The sequence below is a fragment of the Podarcis tiliguerta genome (assembly GCF_965153285.1).
Source record: "Podarcis tiliguerta genome assembly, chromosome: 1".
In the NCBI taxonomy this organism is placed as follows: Eukaryota; Metazoa; Chordata; class Lepidosauria; order Squamata; family Lacertidae; genus Podarcis; species Podarcis tiliguerta.
Window position 1 is genome coordinate 10581075 of NC_139534.1, and position 16017 is coordinate 10597091.

Here is a 16017-nt window from a genome sequence, read left to right on the forward strand (position 1 = left end):
TCTCCTAGCAACTTTGCGGAAGACAGCTTTCATTGACCGCCCGTAAAATGTTGTCAACAAAATGAGAGCTGAAGGAGAAGGTCCTCAGGACTTTCCCCAAAAAGGCCTCACTTTGGAAAAGTGTGGCTTCCTATGGGGATTCTGCTCTGGAGTAGGGGAAAATGAGATTATCCACCCTTCCCTGCATTGGCCACTGCCCCCCAGATGTTTCTTTCATCGCTTCTCAATATGTCTCTTCCTTCCTTCATCTATCAGCAACCTCATTTGCTCATTTTCTTGTCACTGCCGTTTCTTACCCCAAGGAGAAAGTGTTATGCAATAATGAGATGAGCAGAACGAGGAAGGAGACAGTCTAGCGACTTGCGCTCAGGCGACTGGAGGCTGTCGGCTCCTAAATTCTAATCGGGCACCGATCTCCCCGGAGCCATGTCTTCTCGCCTCGCTAGGCTCACCTAGATAAGCTAAGTTTTGGGGAGGGGTGGTTTTCCTCCCCCCCCCCTCCTCTGAGCAATCCCTTGCCAAGGCAATAGGAAAACCCCTCCGAGTTAGAATGAACATTTCTTTAATCAGGTGTCAGCCCTGATGGAAAGATGGAAAGGTAAGAGTCGGCTGGAAAATTAAAAAGGGAAACGCCTTTTCTTTGGTGGGAGAATAAAAGGATATGTTGTGAATTTCACATCCAGGATTGGAGATGGCGGGAAATGAATTATTATTAATAATAACAATTAAAAGTTTTCATCTGTAGACCTCAGGGCAGTCCAGAGCATAGAAATAAAAGATAAAAACACAAAATATATAATAAAAACAGGAACAAAACAAAACTTCTCCGTGGGTGTCGGGGAGATTCACCCACCAAGGGCCATGCTGTTAATTATTATTATTACTATTATTATTATCATTATTTATTTATACCCCACCTATCTGGCTGGGTTTCCCCAGCCACTCTGGGTAGCTCACAACAGAATACGATGACAACAACGAAGAAGAAGAAGAAGAAGAAGAAGAAGAAGAAGAAGAAGAAGAAGAAGAAGAAGGAGAAGAAGAAGAAGAAGAGCGATAAAAGATCAAACATTAAAAACTTCCCAAAACAAGGCTGCCTTCAGATATCTTCTAATCTTCTAAAAGTCAGATAGTTTATTTCCTTGACATCTGATTGGGAGGGCGTTCCACAGGGCAGGCATCACCACTGAGAAGGCCCAGTGCCCAGTTCCCTGTAACTTGGCTTCTCGCAATGAGGGAACCGCCAGATGGCCCTCGGCGCTGGACCTCAGTGTCCGGGCTGAACGATGGGGGTGGAGATGCTCCTTCAGGTCTACTGGGCCAAGGCCGTTTAGGGCTTTAAAGGTCAGCACCAACACTTTGAATTGTGCTTGGAAACGTACTGGGACCCAGTGTAGATCTTTCAGGACAGGTGTTATCTGGTCTTGGTGGCCACTCCCAGTCACCGGTCTAGCTGGCCGGGCTCCCCCCTGTGCAGACAGGCAGATGTCGCAATAAAGCCACACTTGGCTGCAGTAGCACGGGTTTGGCTGGCTCAATGGGCTCAGTCCCCCTGCCCCCCACCAATGCGCACCCGCCTGGCGGCGTCAACGGTGTTGTAAACAAAATCTACCCTTATTCCTTTATGGGGGACGCAAGAGCCCTTATAGAGTCCTTTGTAGGTTCTCCATCAGTAGGAGAAAATAACAGAGGCCAACCAAAGAATATTGAGAAGCAAAACAGCTAGTAAGCCTGATCTTTATTGATCTGTTGCAACAGGGTGCTCCCCTCACACACAGGAGAAAGGAGGAGGACCCAGAACAAAGGTGTGCCTGCCCTTATATAGACATTTTAAATTCCCTGCCCTGGAGCTCAAGATCACCCCTCCATACATCATACATACATCACAGAAGGGGTGTAACCCAAGATCACCCCCCACAAACATAATACCTACATCACAGAAAAGGCGGTCTACAACAGAAATTTGAGTGTTGTTGTTTTTCCTGTCTGCCACGTTATCTGATACCGCCTTATCTGATTGCCTTTCCTGGTAGTCTGCCCATTCCTTTGAGATGGTGATTACCCAATTCCTGAGACAATGAGAAGGTTCCCTCGCCCCCTCCCTCCTTGCAGAGAAAACATTTGGTCAAAATGGTTTCAGGACAGTCTTCCTGTGCTGCTCCAGACATGTGGTCCCTGTATCTATGTACGTGCTTGTTTGGTACATTTATGAACATTTATTATATATAGGTAAAGGGACCCCTGACCATTAGGTCCAGTCGTGGCCGACTCTGGGGTTGCAGCGCTCATCTTGCTTTATTGGCCGAGGGAGCCGGCGTACAGCTTCCGGGTCATGTGGCCAGCATGACTAAGCCACTTCTGGCGAACCAGAGCAGCGCATGGAAATGCCGTTTATCTTCCCTCCGGAGTGGTACCTATTTATCTACTTGCACTTTGACATGCTTTCGAACTGCTAGGTTGGCAGGAGCAGGGACCGAGCAATAGGAGCTCACCCCGTTGCGGGGATTCGAACCGCCGACCTTCTGATCGGAAGTCCTAGGCTCTGTGGTTTAACCCACAGCGCCACCCGCGTCCCTTATTATATATAGAAGACCTTAATTTTATTTATTACAGCAGCATCAACTGGGCTGGCCCAGCAGGTTCTGGTCACCCTCCGTGCCCGGGCAGCGTCAAACGATGCTGCGCTGCTGCTGTTGGGCACAAGATGCTAGGCTCTCACAAAGCAACAGTTACTAAAGAGGCAGAAGGTTGCTGTAACCCTCCGTGGTAAAACTTGACAGGTTGTATAACTAAATGTGGCTTCTCTTTTTCAAAGGAACCCCTGAAAGGGCAACAAGCAGGTGGGCTGCGAGGAAACCAGCAGGGCACAAGAAATGAGCAAAGCACCAAAGGTAAATTTGCCAGGGTTTTAACTGTGTTGTAAGAAAACAAACCTGCTCCTTTTCCCTTATGGGGTATCCAAGAGCCAGTATAGAGTCCTTAAGTGGGTTCCCTATTGGTAGGAGAAAATAACAGAGGCCAACCAGAAAATATAGAGAAGTAAAGCAGCTAGTAAGCTGGATCTTTATTCAAGGAGCTGTTGCAACAGGGTCCCCACTCACCACACGCAGGAGGGAGGAGAACCCTGAACAGTGGTGTGCAAGCCCTTATATAGACTCTTGAAATTGCCCACCCTGTAGCCCAAGACCACTACCCCTAAACATCATACATACATCAGAGAAGCAGGCGGTCTACAGCAGAAATCCTGTCTGCCAGGATACCTGATAATGGTCACTGATTGCTTTACCTGGGCAGCCTGGCCATTCTTTTGTGATGATCTGAATCCAGGTCATGGGCTCACCCTATTCATACACAAATACGCCCTGAAGACAGAATTTGCAAGCAAAAATCGATGGGGAGTCTTTCCCCATTTCTTCCCTCCTTGCTGAGAGGTCAATTTGGGAGAGTCAAAATGGCCTTCCTGTACTATTTCAGAGACATGGTTTTATATAGTTATGCGTGTGTTTGCCTTTATGAACATTTGTTTTATATTTGACACCTCAGAATTCTTATAACACCTGCTCAGGTTAATAATAATAATAATAATTTATTATTTATACCCCGCCCATCTGGCTGAGTTTCCCCAGCCACTCTGGGCGGCTTCCAATCAAGTGTTAAAAACAACACAGCATTAAATATTAAAAACTTCCCTAAACAGGGCTGCCTTCAGATGTCTTCTAAAGATAGGATAGCTGCTTATTTCCTTCACATCTGAAGGGAGGGCGTTCCACAGGGCAGGCGCCACTACCAAGAAGGCCCTCTGTCTGGTTCCCTGTAACCTCACTTCTCGCAATGAGGGAACGGCCAGAAGGCCCTAGGCGCTGGACCTCAGTGTCCGGGCTGAACGATGGGGGTGGAGATGCTCCTTCAGGTATACTGGACCGAGGCCGTTTAGGGCTTTAAAGGTCAGCACCAGCACTTTGAATTGTGCTCAGAAACGTACTGGGAGCCAATGCAGATCTCTCAGGACCGGTGTTATATGGTCTCGGCAGCCGCTCCCAGTCACCAGTCTAGCTGCCGCATTCTGGATTAATTGCAGTTTCCAGGTCACCTTCGAAGGTAGCCCCATGTAGAGCGCATTGCAGTAGTCCAAGCGGGAGATAACCAGAGCATGCACCACTCTGGCGAGACAGTCCGCGGGCAGGTAGGGTCTCAGCCTGCGTACCAGGTGGAGTTGGTAGACAGCTGCCCTGGATACAGAATGCTTCCTCGGAATAGCAAAAAACGGTGACGCTATTTCCCTGTGCTTCTGCATCAGGGGATGAAAGAGTTCTGGCTGAATCCAGAAAGGGGGACCAGAAAAGTCAAAACGGCCTCTGCGGGAACAGACGTCTCGCCCAGCGTAAGGAGGAGAAGGGACTGTCCAGCTTGCCACCAACAGACAGCAGAAAGGAGAAGGATGTTGGCAACCTCTTACAAGGTACTCCAGTTTCTACACACTTTAAGAGATAAAATACCTGCACCAAAGATGGGGAGAGGCGTATGGTTGGGATGACATTATAATGAGGTAGAAACGGAACCAAGGGAGAAAACTGTCAGCAGTTTATCCATTTATGTGAATAGAGGAATAAATTTAACGGGATGTGTCGGGTTTAAAGAATTCCTTCTTCTCCCTTCTAGAAGTTACCTCAAGTGTCTTCTGTTTTGTAAAAATTCATCACACACTCACACACCCATCTAGCTTTCTAGTGTGGTTTGTCTGTACATAAAGGACTAAACTGCTTAATGTGTTTTGCTTAACTTTATGCACTTCTAACGCATAAAGTTATTTTTTCTTTGTGAAGACAGCTGTGACTTTCCATGAAAACTAGTCGCAGGCAAATAATTTTTTGTCACTCAGTTGTCATGTTTGGGACTGGTGTGAAGGTATTTCTCAGTCAGAAAGATGTTCTCAACCCAGCCATTTGATGTTTGATATTTTAATTAGGCCTGTTGCCGATGTAAACTCAATAAAAGCTGAGTGTGTTGATCCTTCTGCCCTTCTGTGTCTCAACTGGGTGAAATGAAAATACTGAGGAAAGTTCAACTGAGAGTTTTCTCTTCTTTGTCCGCTAATCAGGCCTTTATGCATGTAAAAATTGAATTTATTTGATTTGTCCATCCCTATTTGAGGCATCTTGGTTGGAATTCTATATTTCTCACTATAGTGCAGAAGGTCTTTAATGAGCAAATTAATTCAGAGTCACAATGGCTTTCTGTGTCTGCTCTTGCGATGATTCTTTCACATCAGCTTAATAGTGTTTCTACAGGTCTGTAGGGACTGGCACTACAATGCTTGAATAATTTCCTTATTCTCCTTCCTGTGGTATAATGTTGTTCTCGTTTGCTAATGACCTTTTCAGAGCAGTGTCCTCTAGCTCTCTCAGAGGCCTTGCATTTTACAAAACCAGGATGAAAATTCAGGCTGGATCAAACAAATGCAGAGTTAGTGAAATTAGTGGACCAGCTCTGCCTTACCTCTATTGCCACCTCTCTACTAACAACAACAACAACAACAACAACAACAACAACAACAACAACAAATTTATTTATACGCTACCCGTCTGACTGGGTTGCCCCAGCCACTCAGATTATTAAACACACAATAAAACATCAAACATTAAAAAACCTCCCAGTACAGGGCTGCCTGTCTTCTAAAAGTCAGAGAGTCATTTATTTCCTTGACGTCTGATGGGAGGGCGTTCCACAGGGTGGGCGCCACTACCGAGAAGGCCCTCTGCCTGGTTCCCTGTAACCTCACTTCTCGCAGGAAGGGAACCGCCAGAAGGTCCTCGGTGCTGGACCTCAGTGTCCAAGCTGAATAATGGGGGTGGAGATGCTCCTTCAGGTAAAGGTAAAGGGACCCCTGACCATTAGGTCCAGTCGTGACCGACTCTGGGATTGCGGCGCTCATCTCGCTTTACTGGCCGAGGGAGCCGGTGTACAGCTTCCGGGTCATGTGGCCAGCATGACTAAGCCGCTTCCGGCGAACCAGAGCTGCGCACAGAAACGCCGTTTACCTTCCTGCCAGAGCGGTACCTATTTATCTACTTGCACTTGACGTGCTTTCGAACTGCTAGATTGGCAGGAGCAGGGACCAAGCAACGGGAGCTCACTCTGTCGTGGGGATTTGAACCGCCAACCTTCTGATCGGCAAGCCCTAGGCTCTGTGGTTTAACCCACAGCGCATGCAGGGCCCAAAGCCTACTCTCTATAGGGTAGTCTGCAGGCAAACAGATCTTCCACTGATAAAGAATTTTTGGGCAAAAAGTGCATGTTTTGAATTGCTTTGCTCCTACCAGGTATATGCAACGTGTGCCAAGCAACAGCTCCTAGCAATGACTTCCCAGAACATGTGCACATGGTGTAGAGCACATGCCCTTTGCTGCGCATCCTGTGTTAAAAAGGCCCTTGATTCACATTGACCACCTAGGTAAAAATGTCGTTCCATCGTTTATTTTCAGTTTTGATTTGGGATCGTAAGAGTGCCTACCCAATGATCCTCCCCAAATTAAGACAGAGCGTGTCTCCCCGCCCTCCCTTCTTGCACAAAAAGAGATCCCAGCCAGCTTCAAGGAAGATGCTCAATTAAGGCCACGAGGCTGCGCCTCTGGGTAATTACTTTGATCACAATTTGCTTGCCGGAAGTTTAAAGAGCCTGGGCAAGAGGGAAATCAAACAAATGCAGCTCTTGATGGTTTCCACTTTGAGGGGATGTTGAGGATTGAATTATCAGGAAACTGCTTGGTGGAAGCAGTGCAAAGAACATGAGAGGGCACACTGCTGTACAGAACAGCTGAAAAAAATATATATCTCCATGCCAACAAGACCTAGATTGCAGAGTCGAGGGCCATTAAAAGTTTCCTGTCTTCGCAAGGCTGGATGCAATTCAGCTTTCTCGGTCGCTTATTATGATTTTAGCTAGGACAACAAAGGAAAAGCAAGCATATGATTTTGGTCTCTCTACATACCACCGGAGCCTTCTCAAAGAGCTGCGTTTCAAAAAGCTCTATACCCCTTAAACTGCACTGGCGCTTAATTCAGATAGCCTCTCATGGCATTTCTGCTGTGGATTTGCAACTCAAGATGACCATGTTGTTGTTTAGTTGTTTAGTCATGTCCGACTCGTCGTGACCTCATGGAACAGAGCACGCCAAGCACTCCTGTCTTCCACTGCCTCCCGCAGTTTGGTCAAACTCATGCTGGTAGCTTCGAGAACACTGTCCAACCATCTCGTCCTCTGTCATCCCCTTCTCCTTGTGCCCTCCATCTTTCCCAACATCAGGGTCTTTTCCAGGGAGTCTTCTCTTCTCATGAGGTGGCCAAAGTATTGGAGCCTCAGCTTCACAATCTGTCCTTCCAGTGAGCACCCCTTCAGAATGGATAGGTTTGATCTTCTTGCAGTCCATGGGACTCTCAAGAGTCTCCTCCAGCACCATAATTCAAAAGCATCAATTCTTCGGCGATCAGCCTTCTTTATGGTTCAGCTCTCACTTCCATACATCACTACTGGGAAAACCATAGCTTTAACTATACGGACCTTTGTTGGCAAGGTGATGTCTTTGCTTTTTAAGATGCTGTCTAGGTTTGTCATTGCTTTTCTCCCAAGAAGCAGACGTCTTTTAATTTTGTGGCTGCTGTCACCATCTGCAGTGGTCATGGAGCCCAAGAAAATCTCTCACTGCCTCCATTTCTTCCCCATCTATTTCCCAGGAGGTGATGGGCCCAGTGGCCATGATCTTAGTTTTTTTGATGTTGAGGTTCAGACCATATTTTGCGCTCTCCTCTTTCACCCTCATTAAAACGTTCTTTAATTCCTCCTCACTTTCTGCCATCAAGGTTGTGTCATCTGCATATCTGAGGTTGTTGATATTTCTTCTGGCAATCTTAGCCTCCCCTGAAAAGCTTTCCGATGTGATGTTAAGTGATTTGAAGGCTGTATGGCTATTTAATCTGGGGCAGATGCTTCACCCATCCAATTTATTATTTGTTGTGGCAGTTATCAAGGGGTGAATGTGCGCGTGTGAACTGTGAACCACCCAACCTTGTTCTGTGCAGCACCGATAGCCTAATGCAATACACTACAACAGTGGTTGGATTTCAACTCCCAGCATCCCTGGTCATTGGCCTTCCTCGCTGGGGATTGGAATCCTTTTGTTGAACCCGACGCCTGCGGAGCGCAGCGGGAACTCGCCCTGCGCTCCGAAGGCTTCAGGCGGCTATCCCTGAAGCCTGGATAGTGAGAGGGGTTGGTGCTCACTGACCCCTCTCGCTCTCCAGGCTTCAGCGAAAGCAACGCGAAGCCTCCGGAGTGCGGAGGGAGCGCTCCCTCTGCGCTTTGGAGGCTTCGCGTTGCTATCGCTAAAGCCAAGGAGCCTGCATTCACTCCATAGGGCGCACACACATTTCCCCTTAATTTTTGGAGGGGGAAAGTGCGTCCTATAGAGCGAAAAATACGGTAATTATAATTTTTTTCAGGGCTCCCCATAGTCTGGACCTTTGAAGTGTATCTCCAATATCTTCGATCCTGCCTCTTCTTGTTGTTTTCATATTTTCCACATCCCGATCTTTACGCTTTAAAGTTCTCCGTCTCTGGCTCTGCAATTCTCAGTCATGTCAGAAATCATACATCCTTTCGTCCATCGAATACAGCTTTATTTGTGTATACATATTTTTTCAACTGTCTATTTGCCACCGCAGCTTTCCCTGACTCCATTCCAATCTTCCAATCTGGGCTGTTGTCCAAGTCTATCGTCTGAAGTTTAATGACACAGCAACTCCCAAGTTGTTAAATCATTCCAATCAGGGCTGCTGTTGCCCAAGCTTTTTGTTTCAGATTTAATAACATAGTAGCTTCCACATTGTTAAGTTGTTACTGTAAATTGTTGAGCACACTGTTTGCAATATTGCAATGTAAATGACCCTAGGTATAGAACAGGGAAATTAAGATTCAAGTTTCCAGTGGCTGTAATTATTGTTGTTGTTGTTGTTATTATTATTATTATTATTATTATTATTATTATTATTATTATTATTTATACCCAGCCCATCTGGCTGGGTTTCCCCAGCTACTCTGGGCGGCTCCCAACAGAATATTAAAAACACGATAAAACAACAAACGTTAAAAGCTTCCCTGAACAGGGCTGCCTTCAGATGTCTTCTAAAAGTTTGGTAGTTATTTTTCTCTTTGACATCTGATGGGAGGGCGTTCCACAGGGCGGGCGCCACTACCAAAAAGGCCCTCTGCCTGGTTTCCTGTAGCTTCACTTCTCGCAGTGAGGGAACCACCAAAAGGCCCTCGGAGCTGGACCTCAGTGCCTGGTCAGAACGATGGGGGTGGAGATGCTCCTTCAGGTATACTGGGTCAAGTCAGAAATTAGTAGGAACATGACACTGCGCATTATCATAAGAAGCATTTCAGATGTGCCTTGAAGCCTCTCTGGATGCATTTGTGTGATATATTCACATATACAAAAACGTAATGTGCATTCCTGCCAGTGTAGGCTTTCATTTCACACTACTCCTGAGGAGTTCTTACTCACCCTTCACTGAAAACTCCCAAGGCAGTTTGCAGCAACAAGAGGTGTGCGATTTGAAGTGAAACAAAGCCCAGCAAACCTCAGCATGGTGTTGGTTGGGAGCCCATTGCCTCCTGGAAAGAAGTCTGGAAAATACGGGCTCGATTCTGCTCTCCTTGCCGCCGTTCCTTACGGCTGTGTGGTCTTCTTTGATACCGCTTTGCACCTGTGCAAAGCAGATGAAAGGAATTGCCCAGAGAGCAAATCAATTCTCAGATCAGCCTTGTACATCGGGAATCAAAGGCTGAGCAGGCCGAGAACGGAATGGCGTGGATGGATTTGCCCAGGCGATTTGCAGGCGGTATAAACTGCCAAGGGAAGAGCCTCTTATGTAGAGATTTTTGCTGCTTTCCCTGTGGTTAAGGCAATGCTGAAAAATTTGTCAAGTTGATACAGGGAAACCAGAACTGCGAAACCCCTAGGAAGTCCCTTCTCCAGGACGGCATGTGCGGTGAGGAAAAGGTGTCGATAATCCAGCCAATGGGAGGGTTTTCAAACGGGTATCTAGAAACAATAGGATCTGGAATTCATCTAGATGGAGAGTCACATGTTGAGGACAACAATGGTTGCCCCAGCCACTCTGGGTTGTTTCCAACATATATAAAACCATAATAAAACATTAAACATGAAAAAACTTCCATATACTGGGCAGTGTTCAGATATCTTCTAAAGGTTGTGTAATATAGTTACTTATCTCCTTGGCTTGGGGGGGGGGGTCACATGACTCCATACCCTCCAACATTTCTCTGATGAAAATAGGGACGTCCTAAGGAAAAGCAGGGACACGGGTGGCACTGTGGGTTAAACCAGAGAGCCTAGGGCTTGCCGATCAGAAGGTCAGCGGTTCGAACCTCCGCAACGGGGTGAGCTCCCGTTCCTCGATCCCTGCTCCTGCCAACCTAGCAGTTTGAAAGCACGTCAAAGTGCAAGTAGATAAATAGGTACCACTCCAGTGGGAAGGTAAACGGCGTTTCCATGCGCTGCTCTGGTTCGCCAGAAGCGGCTTAGTCATGCTGGCCACATGACCCGGAAGCTGTACGCCGGCTCCCTCGGCCAATAAAGCAAGATGAGCACCACAAACCCAGAGTCGGTCACGACTGGACCTAATGGTCAGGGGTCCCTTTACCTTTACCTAAGGAAAAGCAGGGCATTCCCGGATCAAATCATGAAACTGGGACAGCTTCTGAAAATCCAGGACTGTCCCTGGAAAATAGGGACACTTGGAGGGTCTGTCAAAATTGTTATCAAGTTTAATTGTATAGTCAAACTCATCTTGCCTCTCCTTAAGTTAGGCTATAGAGATAGCTAATTTTTTGACGGAAACAGAAACGTCGTTCTACTTCTGCAATGTCACATTGAGGCACGTGGCAAAAGATTAGTAGGGTTTTATAATATTATATAATATTATAAGGCAACACCTGAAAGTATATTGACGTTGATTTCCAGCGTAATTGGACCGAGACCTCTGTATAATATGCGTCAGGCTATAGCGAAGCAGTGGCAGATTTCTCCTCCTGCGCACTAAAGAAAACAGTGCTGTGGCGGGGAGCCAAGGGAGATTCTTTCTCTTAATCTGTGATTCTCTGGCATTTGTTAGCTAAACCGCTTAACTCCCCCAGCTCTCCATTGCTCACACCAGGGAAGTTCATAAAGTACACCTTTTCGCACAGCATGGGTTTCATCTTCCAGTTGATTTCTGCTTCTGAACTCCTCCATACACACAGGCGCAGAAATCCTTGTGAGTAAGCCCGTAACAACTCGACAGTTTCAGTTCTGAAAACTCCCTCCAGAGTTGTATCCAAAGAGCTCATTTTATGTTAGCTCTTTTTTTTTTCCCCTTTCCCTTTTCTTCTTCTTTAGGAAGAAGCTCGGCAAAAGAAGCAGCGCGGGAGGGGGGAATCCCAAAGATATTAAACTGGCTTTTCTAGTGCTATTGATACAGAAGCGCAGGAGGTTTAAAACTCACGCAAGCCCCATAGCTTGCTGTCTTTCTAAGGTTGCGGACGACCTTCGCCTGCTCCATTTTGGCCCAAAGGCAATGTAGCTGAGATTGCGTAGACTTTTAGCCAGGGTATTTTTTTAGCTGGAACTTGCCAGAATTCAGTTCCGGCATCTCTCACTGAGAGCCAGTGTGGTGTAGTGGTTAAGAGTGGTGGACTCATAATCTGGTGAACCAGGTTTGCGTCTCGGCTCCTCCACATGCAGCTGCTGGGTGACCTTGGGCTAGTCACACTTCTCTGAAGTCTCTCAGCCCCACTCACCTCACAGAGTGTTTGTTGTGGGGGAGGAAGGGAAAGGAGAATGTTAGCTGCTTTGAGACTCCTTCGGGTAGTGATAAAGCGGGATATCAAATCCAAACTCTTCTCTTCTTCTTCTCAGGTGGGCGCCATTGCCATTACAAGAGAACAAGGTTCATGGCAACTCTTTTTCTAGGAAAATAGCTCTGCTTTTAGCCAGCCAGGCTGGTCCAGAAGTATCTATAGGGAGCTATAGCTCCCCAGCGCTGGCTGCCAGCCACAAACTTCGCTGTAAACCACAGAGTAGCCTCCTTCCCAAGATGGAAGTCTTCTTTCTTAAAAGGGGTGGCACTGTGGTCTAAACCATTGAGCTGCTTGGGCTTGCCAATCAGAAGGTTGGTGGTTTGAATCCCTGCGATGGAGTGAGCTCCTGTTGCTTTGTCCCAGCACCTGCCAACCAAGCAGTTCGAAAGCACACTAGTGCAAGTAGATAAATAGGTACTGCTGCGGCGGGAAGGTAAACGGCGTTTCCATGCGCTCTGGTTTCTGTCACGGTGTTCTGTTGCGCCAGAAGCGGTTTAGTCCTGCTGGCCACATGAGCCAGAAAGCTGTTGGCAGACAAATGCCAGCTCCCTTGGCCTGAAAGCGAGATGCATGCTGCAACCCCACAGTCGCCTTTGACTGGACTTAACCGCCCAGGGGTCCTTTACCTTTACCTTTTTACCTTCTTTCTTAAAGCCACAGACAGGCTTCTGCCTTTGACACACTATCTGCAAGACAGAGAATGTGTGAAAATTGACTTAACTTTTATGAGAAAAACACGAACACGATAGATGAAACGTAACGCATCTCGGTTCAATTCTTCCTTAAAACAGTGACAATCTGTGTGTTGCGAGGTTGTACTTTGGGTGCAAATTGAGTTTCAGACCAATGTAATAAGTTGTTCCCACTCCCAGCCACAAAAAAAACCAGAAGTGTAGCTAGCTATGATTTGGTACTTAGTGGGTGGGCAAAACGGGTCCCCCCCCATGCTGAGAAGATGTGTGAGGAGAAGTGTGAAGGAAAGCCAAGTATCAGGATGTTATAAAGGGGCCAACTTCCTTGCTTTGATTTACGAGGGCCTCATCTCCAACTTCCCTGGGGATAATCAGCAGCAGAGATGCATTTGTTTATGGGCAACACACATTCATGGCACAGATGATGGAATATTACCCTTTTCAGGAAGAGGGATGAATGTGAGCGATACAATTACTTGCCCTTTGAACATTGAGTAGATAGAAGCCTGAGCTGCTCTCAGGACTTCAGTTTGATACCATCTGTAGCCATTCATAGAAGGCTTTGGTGCTGGGGTGTGTGACGTCTCAAGGCTAATTCTTAAACTACAATCCCTCTCAGACTGTTGCTTTTCTCAGGCAGGATTCAGTCACATATCGGCAAATACCAGACAACCCAATTTTACACACACACACGCCCCATTCTGATTTGCTTGCACAAAGCTTGCTTGTAGGCAGACCTGGTCTTCAGAAGCTTCTAAACTGCCGCTATTTAGGAGGAATTCAGTCATATCCCATCAAATTCAGGTTCTGCAGTTATAATCAATGTTCCTAGGGGAGGAGGAGTCTTGCACAATAAACATGCTTCTCTGAAAGATCAGACTTTTCGCAATAAGGAAAGTGGCAGGGAAATGGACTGGACAGGGTGGGATGATACTTGACGTCTTCTGCCCTGAAAACAAGTCCAAATGAATGTTCAATAAGTCGTCTTCGTAATCTAGCATACCAAATCAGGACAGATGCTCAATAAACAGATCATCTGGAAGCACCCCTCTTTAGCATGAGATATATTCTCCTCCACACTTCTGCCAGGAATGTAGGAAATGGGGGGGGCAGGACATGGTTACTTCCCAGTACCAAAACTGGCACGAGGAGTACCTGCATCTCCCCATTTTCCTACATTGCCAGACCAGCATGGCGTGAGAAACAGCCATGTAAAAGTATGGCATTTGCAAACTGAACCCCCCTCAGTTTGTGTTTCAGTTGGGCAGCTTTGGAATCAGCTGCCTTAATAACTGTCTCAGACATTATCGCCTGAACAGGACATAAGGTAAAGGTAAAGAGACCCCTGACCATTAGGTCCAGTTGTGGCCGACTCTGGGGTTGTGTCGCTCATCTCGCTTTATTGGCCAAGGGAGCCGGCGTACAGCTTCCGGGTCATGTGGCCAGCATGACTAAGCCGCTTCTGGCGAACCGCCCAGAAATGGAAACAAGAAGAATTGCCCACGATAGAAGAATGGAGACCTAATGGTCAGGGATCCCTTTAAAGGTAAAGGTACCCCTGCCCATACAGGCCAGTCATGTCCGACTCTAGGGTTGTGCGCCCATCTCACTTAAGAGGCCGGGGGCCAGCGCTGTCCGGAGACACTTCCGGGTCACGTGGCCAGCATGACAAGCTGCATCTGGTGAGCCAGCGCAGCACACGGAACGCCGTTTACCTTCCCGCTGGTAAGCGGTCCCTATTTATCTACTTGCACCCGAGGGTGCTTTTGAACTGCTAGGTTGGCAGGCGCTGGGACCGAACAACGGGAGCGCACCCCGCCACGGGGATTCGAACCGCCGACCTTTCGATCGGCAAGTCCTAGGCACTGAGGCTTTTACCCACAGCACCACCCGCGTCCCTTAAAAATATGGAACGCTTCACGAATTTGGTGTCCCTTTACCTTTACCTAACTCCAGAGCAGCATTATATTATTTAAGGCCAATAATATAAATGACATGTATATGTCACTTAAAAGTATTTCCACACCAACCCAGCCACCACCTGCCGATCCCTAAACGCTGTGTTGTTTTCCTTGGCAATCGCTTGTCTTTGGAAGAGCTGTTTGTTTTTACAAATAATAATGACGATCTCTTTGAAGACCACACGCACCTAGGAGGTATGAAAGGGAGAAGCTGCAAACTTGTTCACCAAGGGGTGGGAAACTAGATCTGCCCACCTGTCAACCTCCAGATGTCGCAATGGCATCAGGTGACCTGTTTTGATGTACAGTGGTACCTCAGGTTACAAACGCTTCAGGTTACAGACTCCGTTAACCCAGAAGTAGCACTTCAGGTTAAGAACTTTGCTTCAGGATGAGAACAGAAATCGTGCTCCGGCAGCGCGGCGGCAGCAGGAGGCCCCATTAATTAAAGTGGTGCTTCAGGTTAAGAACAGTTTCAGGTTAAGTACGGACATCCGGAATGAATTAAGTACTTAACCCGAGGTACCACTGTACTGCTTTGTGCATGCTGGCCCAGTGCTTTGCTGGGGGCCTTTGCAGGTGCTACTAAGCAGTTGGCTGATGGTGCCTGCAAGCCCCTGTTTGGCCCAGCCTGCCCCAGACCATATATCTATAACTTATTTAGGGGTCTATGGGGTGTTAGGGGAGGGGCAGTACCTCTGATGGGAGACACGTTGTGCTCCTTCTGGGGTGGTTTGTCCACCTTTGCCCTGCATTAATATAATTATTATTATTATTATTATTATTATTATTATTATTATTATTTATACCCCGCCCATCTGGCTGAGTCTCCCCAGCCACTCTGGGCGGCTCCCAATTAAGTGTTAAAAACAATACAGCATTAAATATTAAAAACTTCCCTGAACAGGGCTGCCTTCAGATGCCTTTTAAAGATAGGAAAGCTGCTTATTTCCCTCACATCTGAAGGGAGGGTGTTCCACAGGGTGGGCGCCACTACCGAGAAGAAGTCCTCAAGAGGTCCAGAGGGTGGCAACATGAGAACGGGGCCTTCTCTGCAGTGGCTCCCCGTCTGTGGAATTATCTCCCCAGGGAAGTTTGCCTGGCACCTTCATTATTCTCCTTTAGGTGCCAGGCAAAAACATTCATTTTTAACCAGGCCTCAGGTTGACCTGATAGACATCCTATGCCCTTTTAAAATGTGGCTCTTTGGGTGGCTGTTATTGGGTTATTGTTTTTATTGATTTTATATATTGTGATCTTTTCTGTGAACCGCCATGAGACCTCCGGGTATAGGGCGATATATAAATTCAAGAAATAATGATGATGATGGGTTGTGATGTGCAGAACTCCAATATGTACATACCTTGGCGTAGCTTTTTCTGCATGTGATGCTTGGTGGATGGGGAAAAGAAGGGACCAGTAAGAAACAGATGGCCTGGAAATATCA

At 47.0% G+C, this 16017-nt stretch overlaps 1 protein-coding gene across 1 annotated transcript in view; it reads left to right on the forward strand.

The window, feature by feature from the left end:
* KIAA2012 overlaps positions 1-16017 on the forward strand; it is an 85449-nt gene that overhangs the window by 47605 nt on the left and 21827 nt on the right. The window contains exons 12-13 of the mRNA XM_083403401.1: positions 2816-2891; positions 4298-4459. Coding sequence (XP_083259527.1) covers positions 2816-2891; positions 4298-4459 — 238 coding nt within the window. The remainder of the gene's footprint in view (positions 1-2815; positions 2892-4297; positions 4460-16017) is intronic.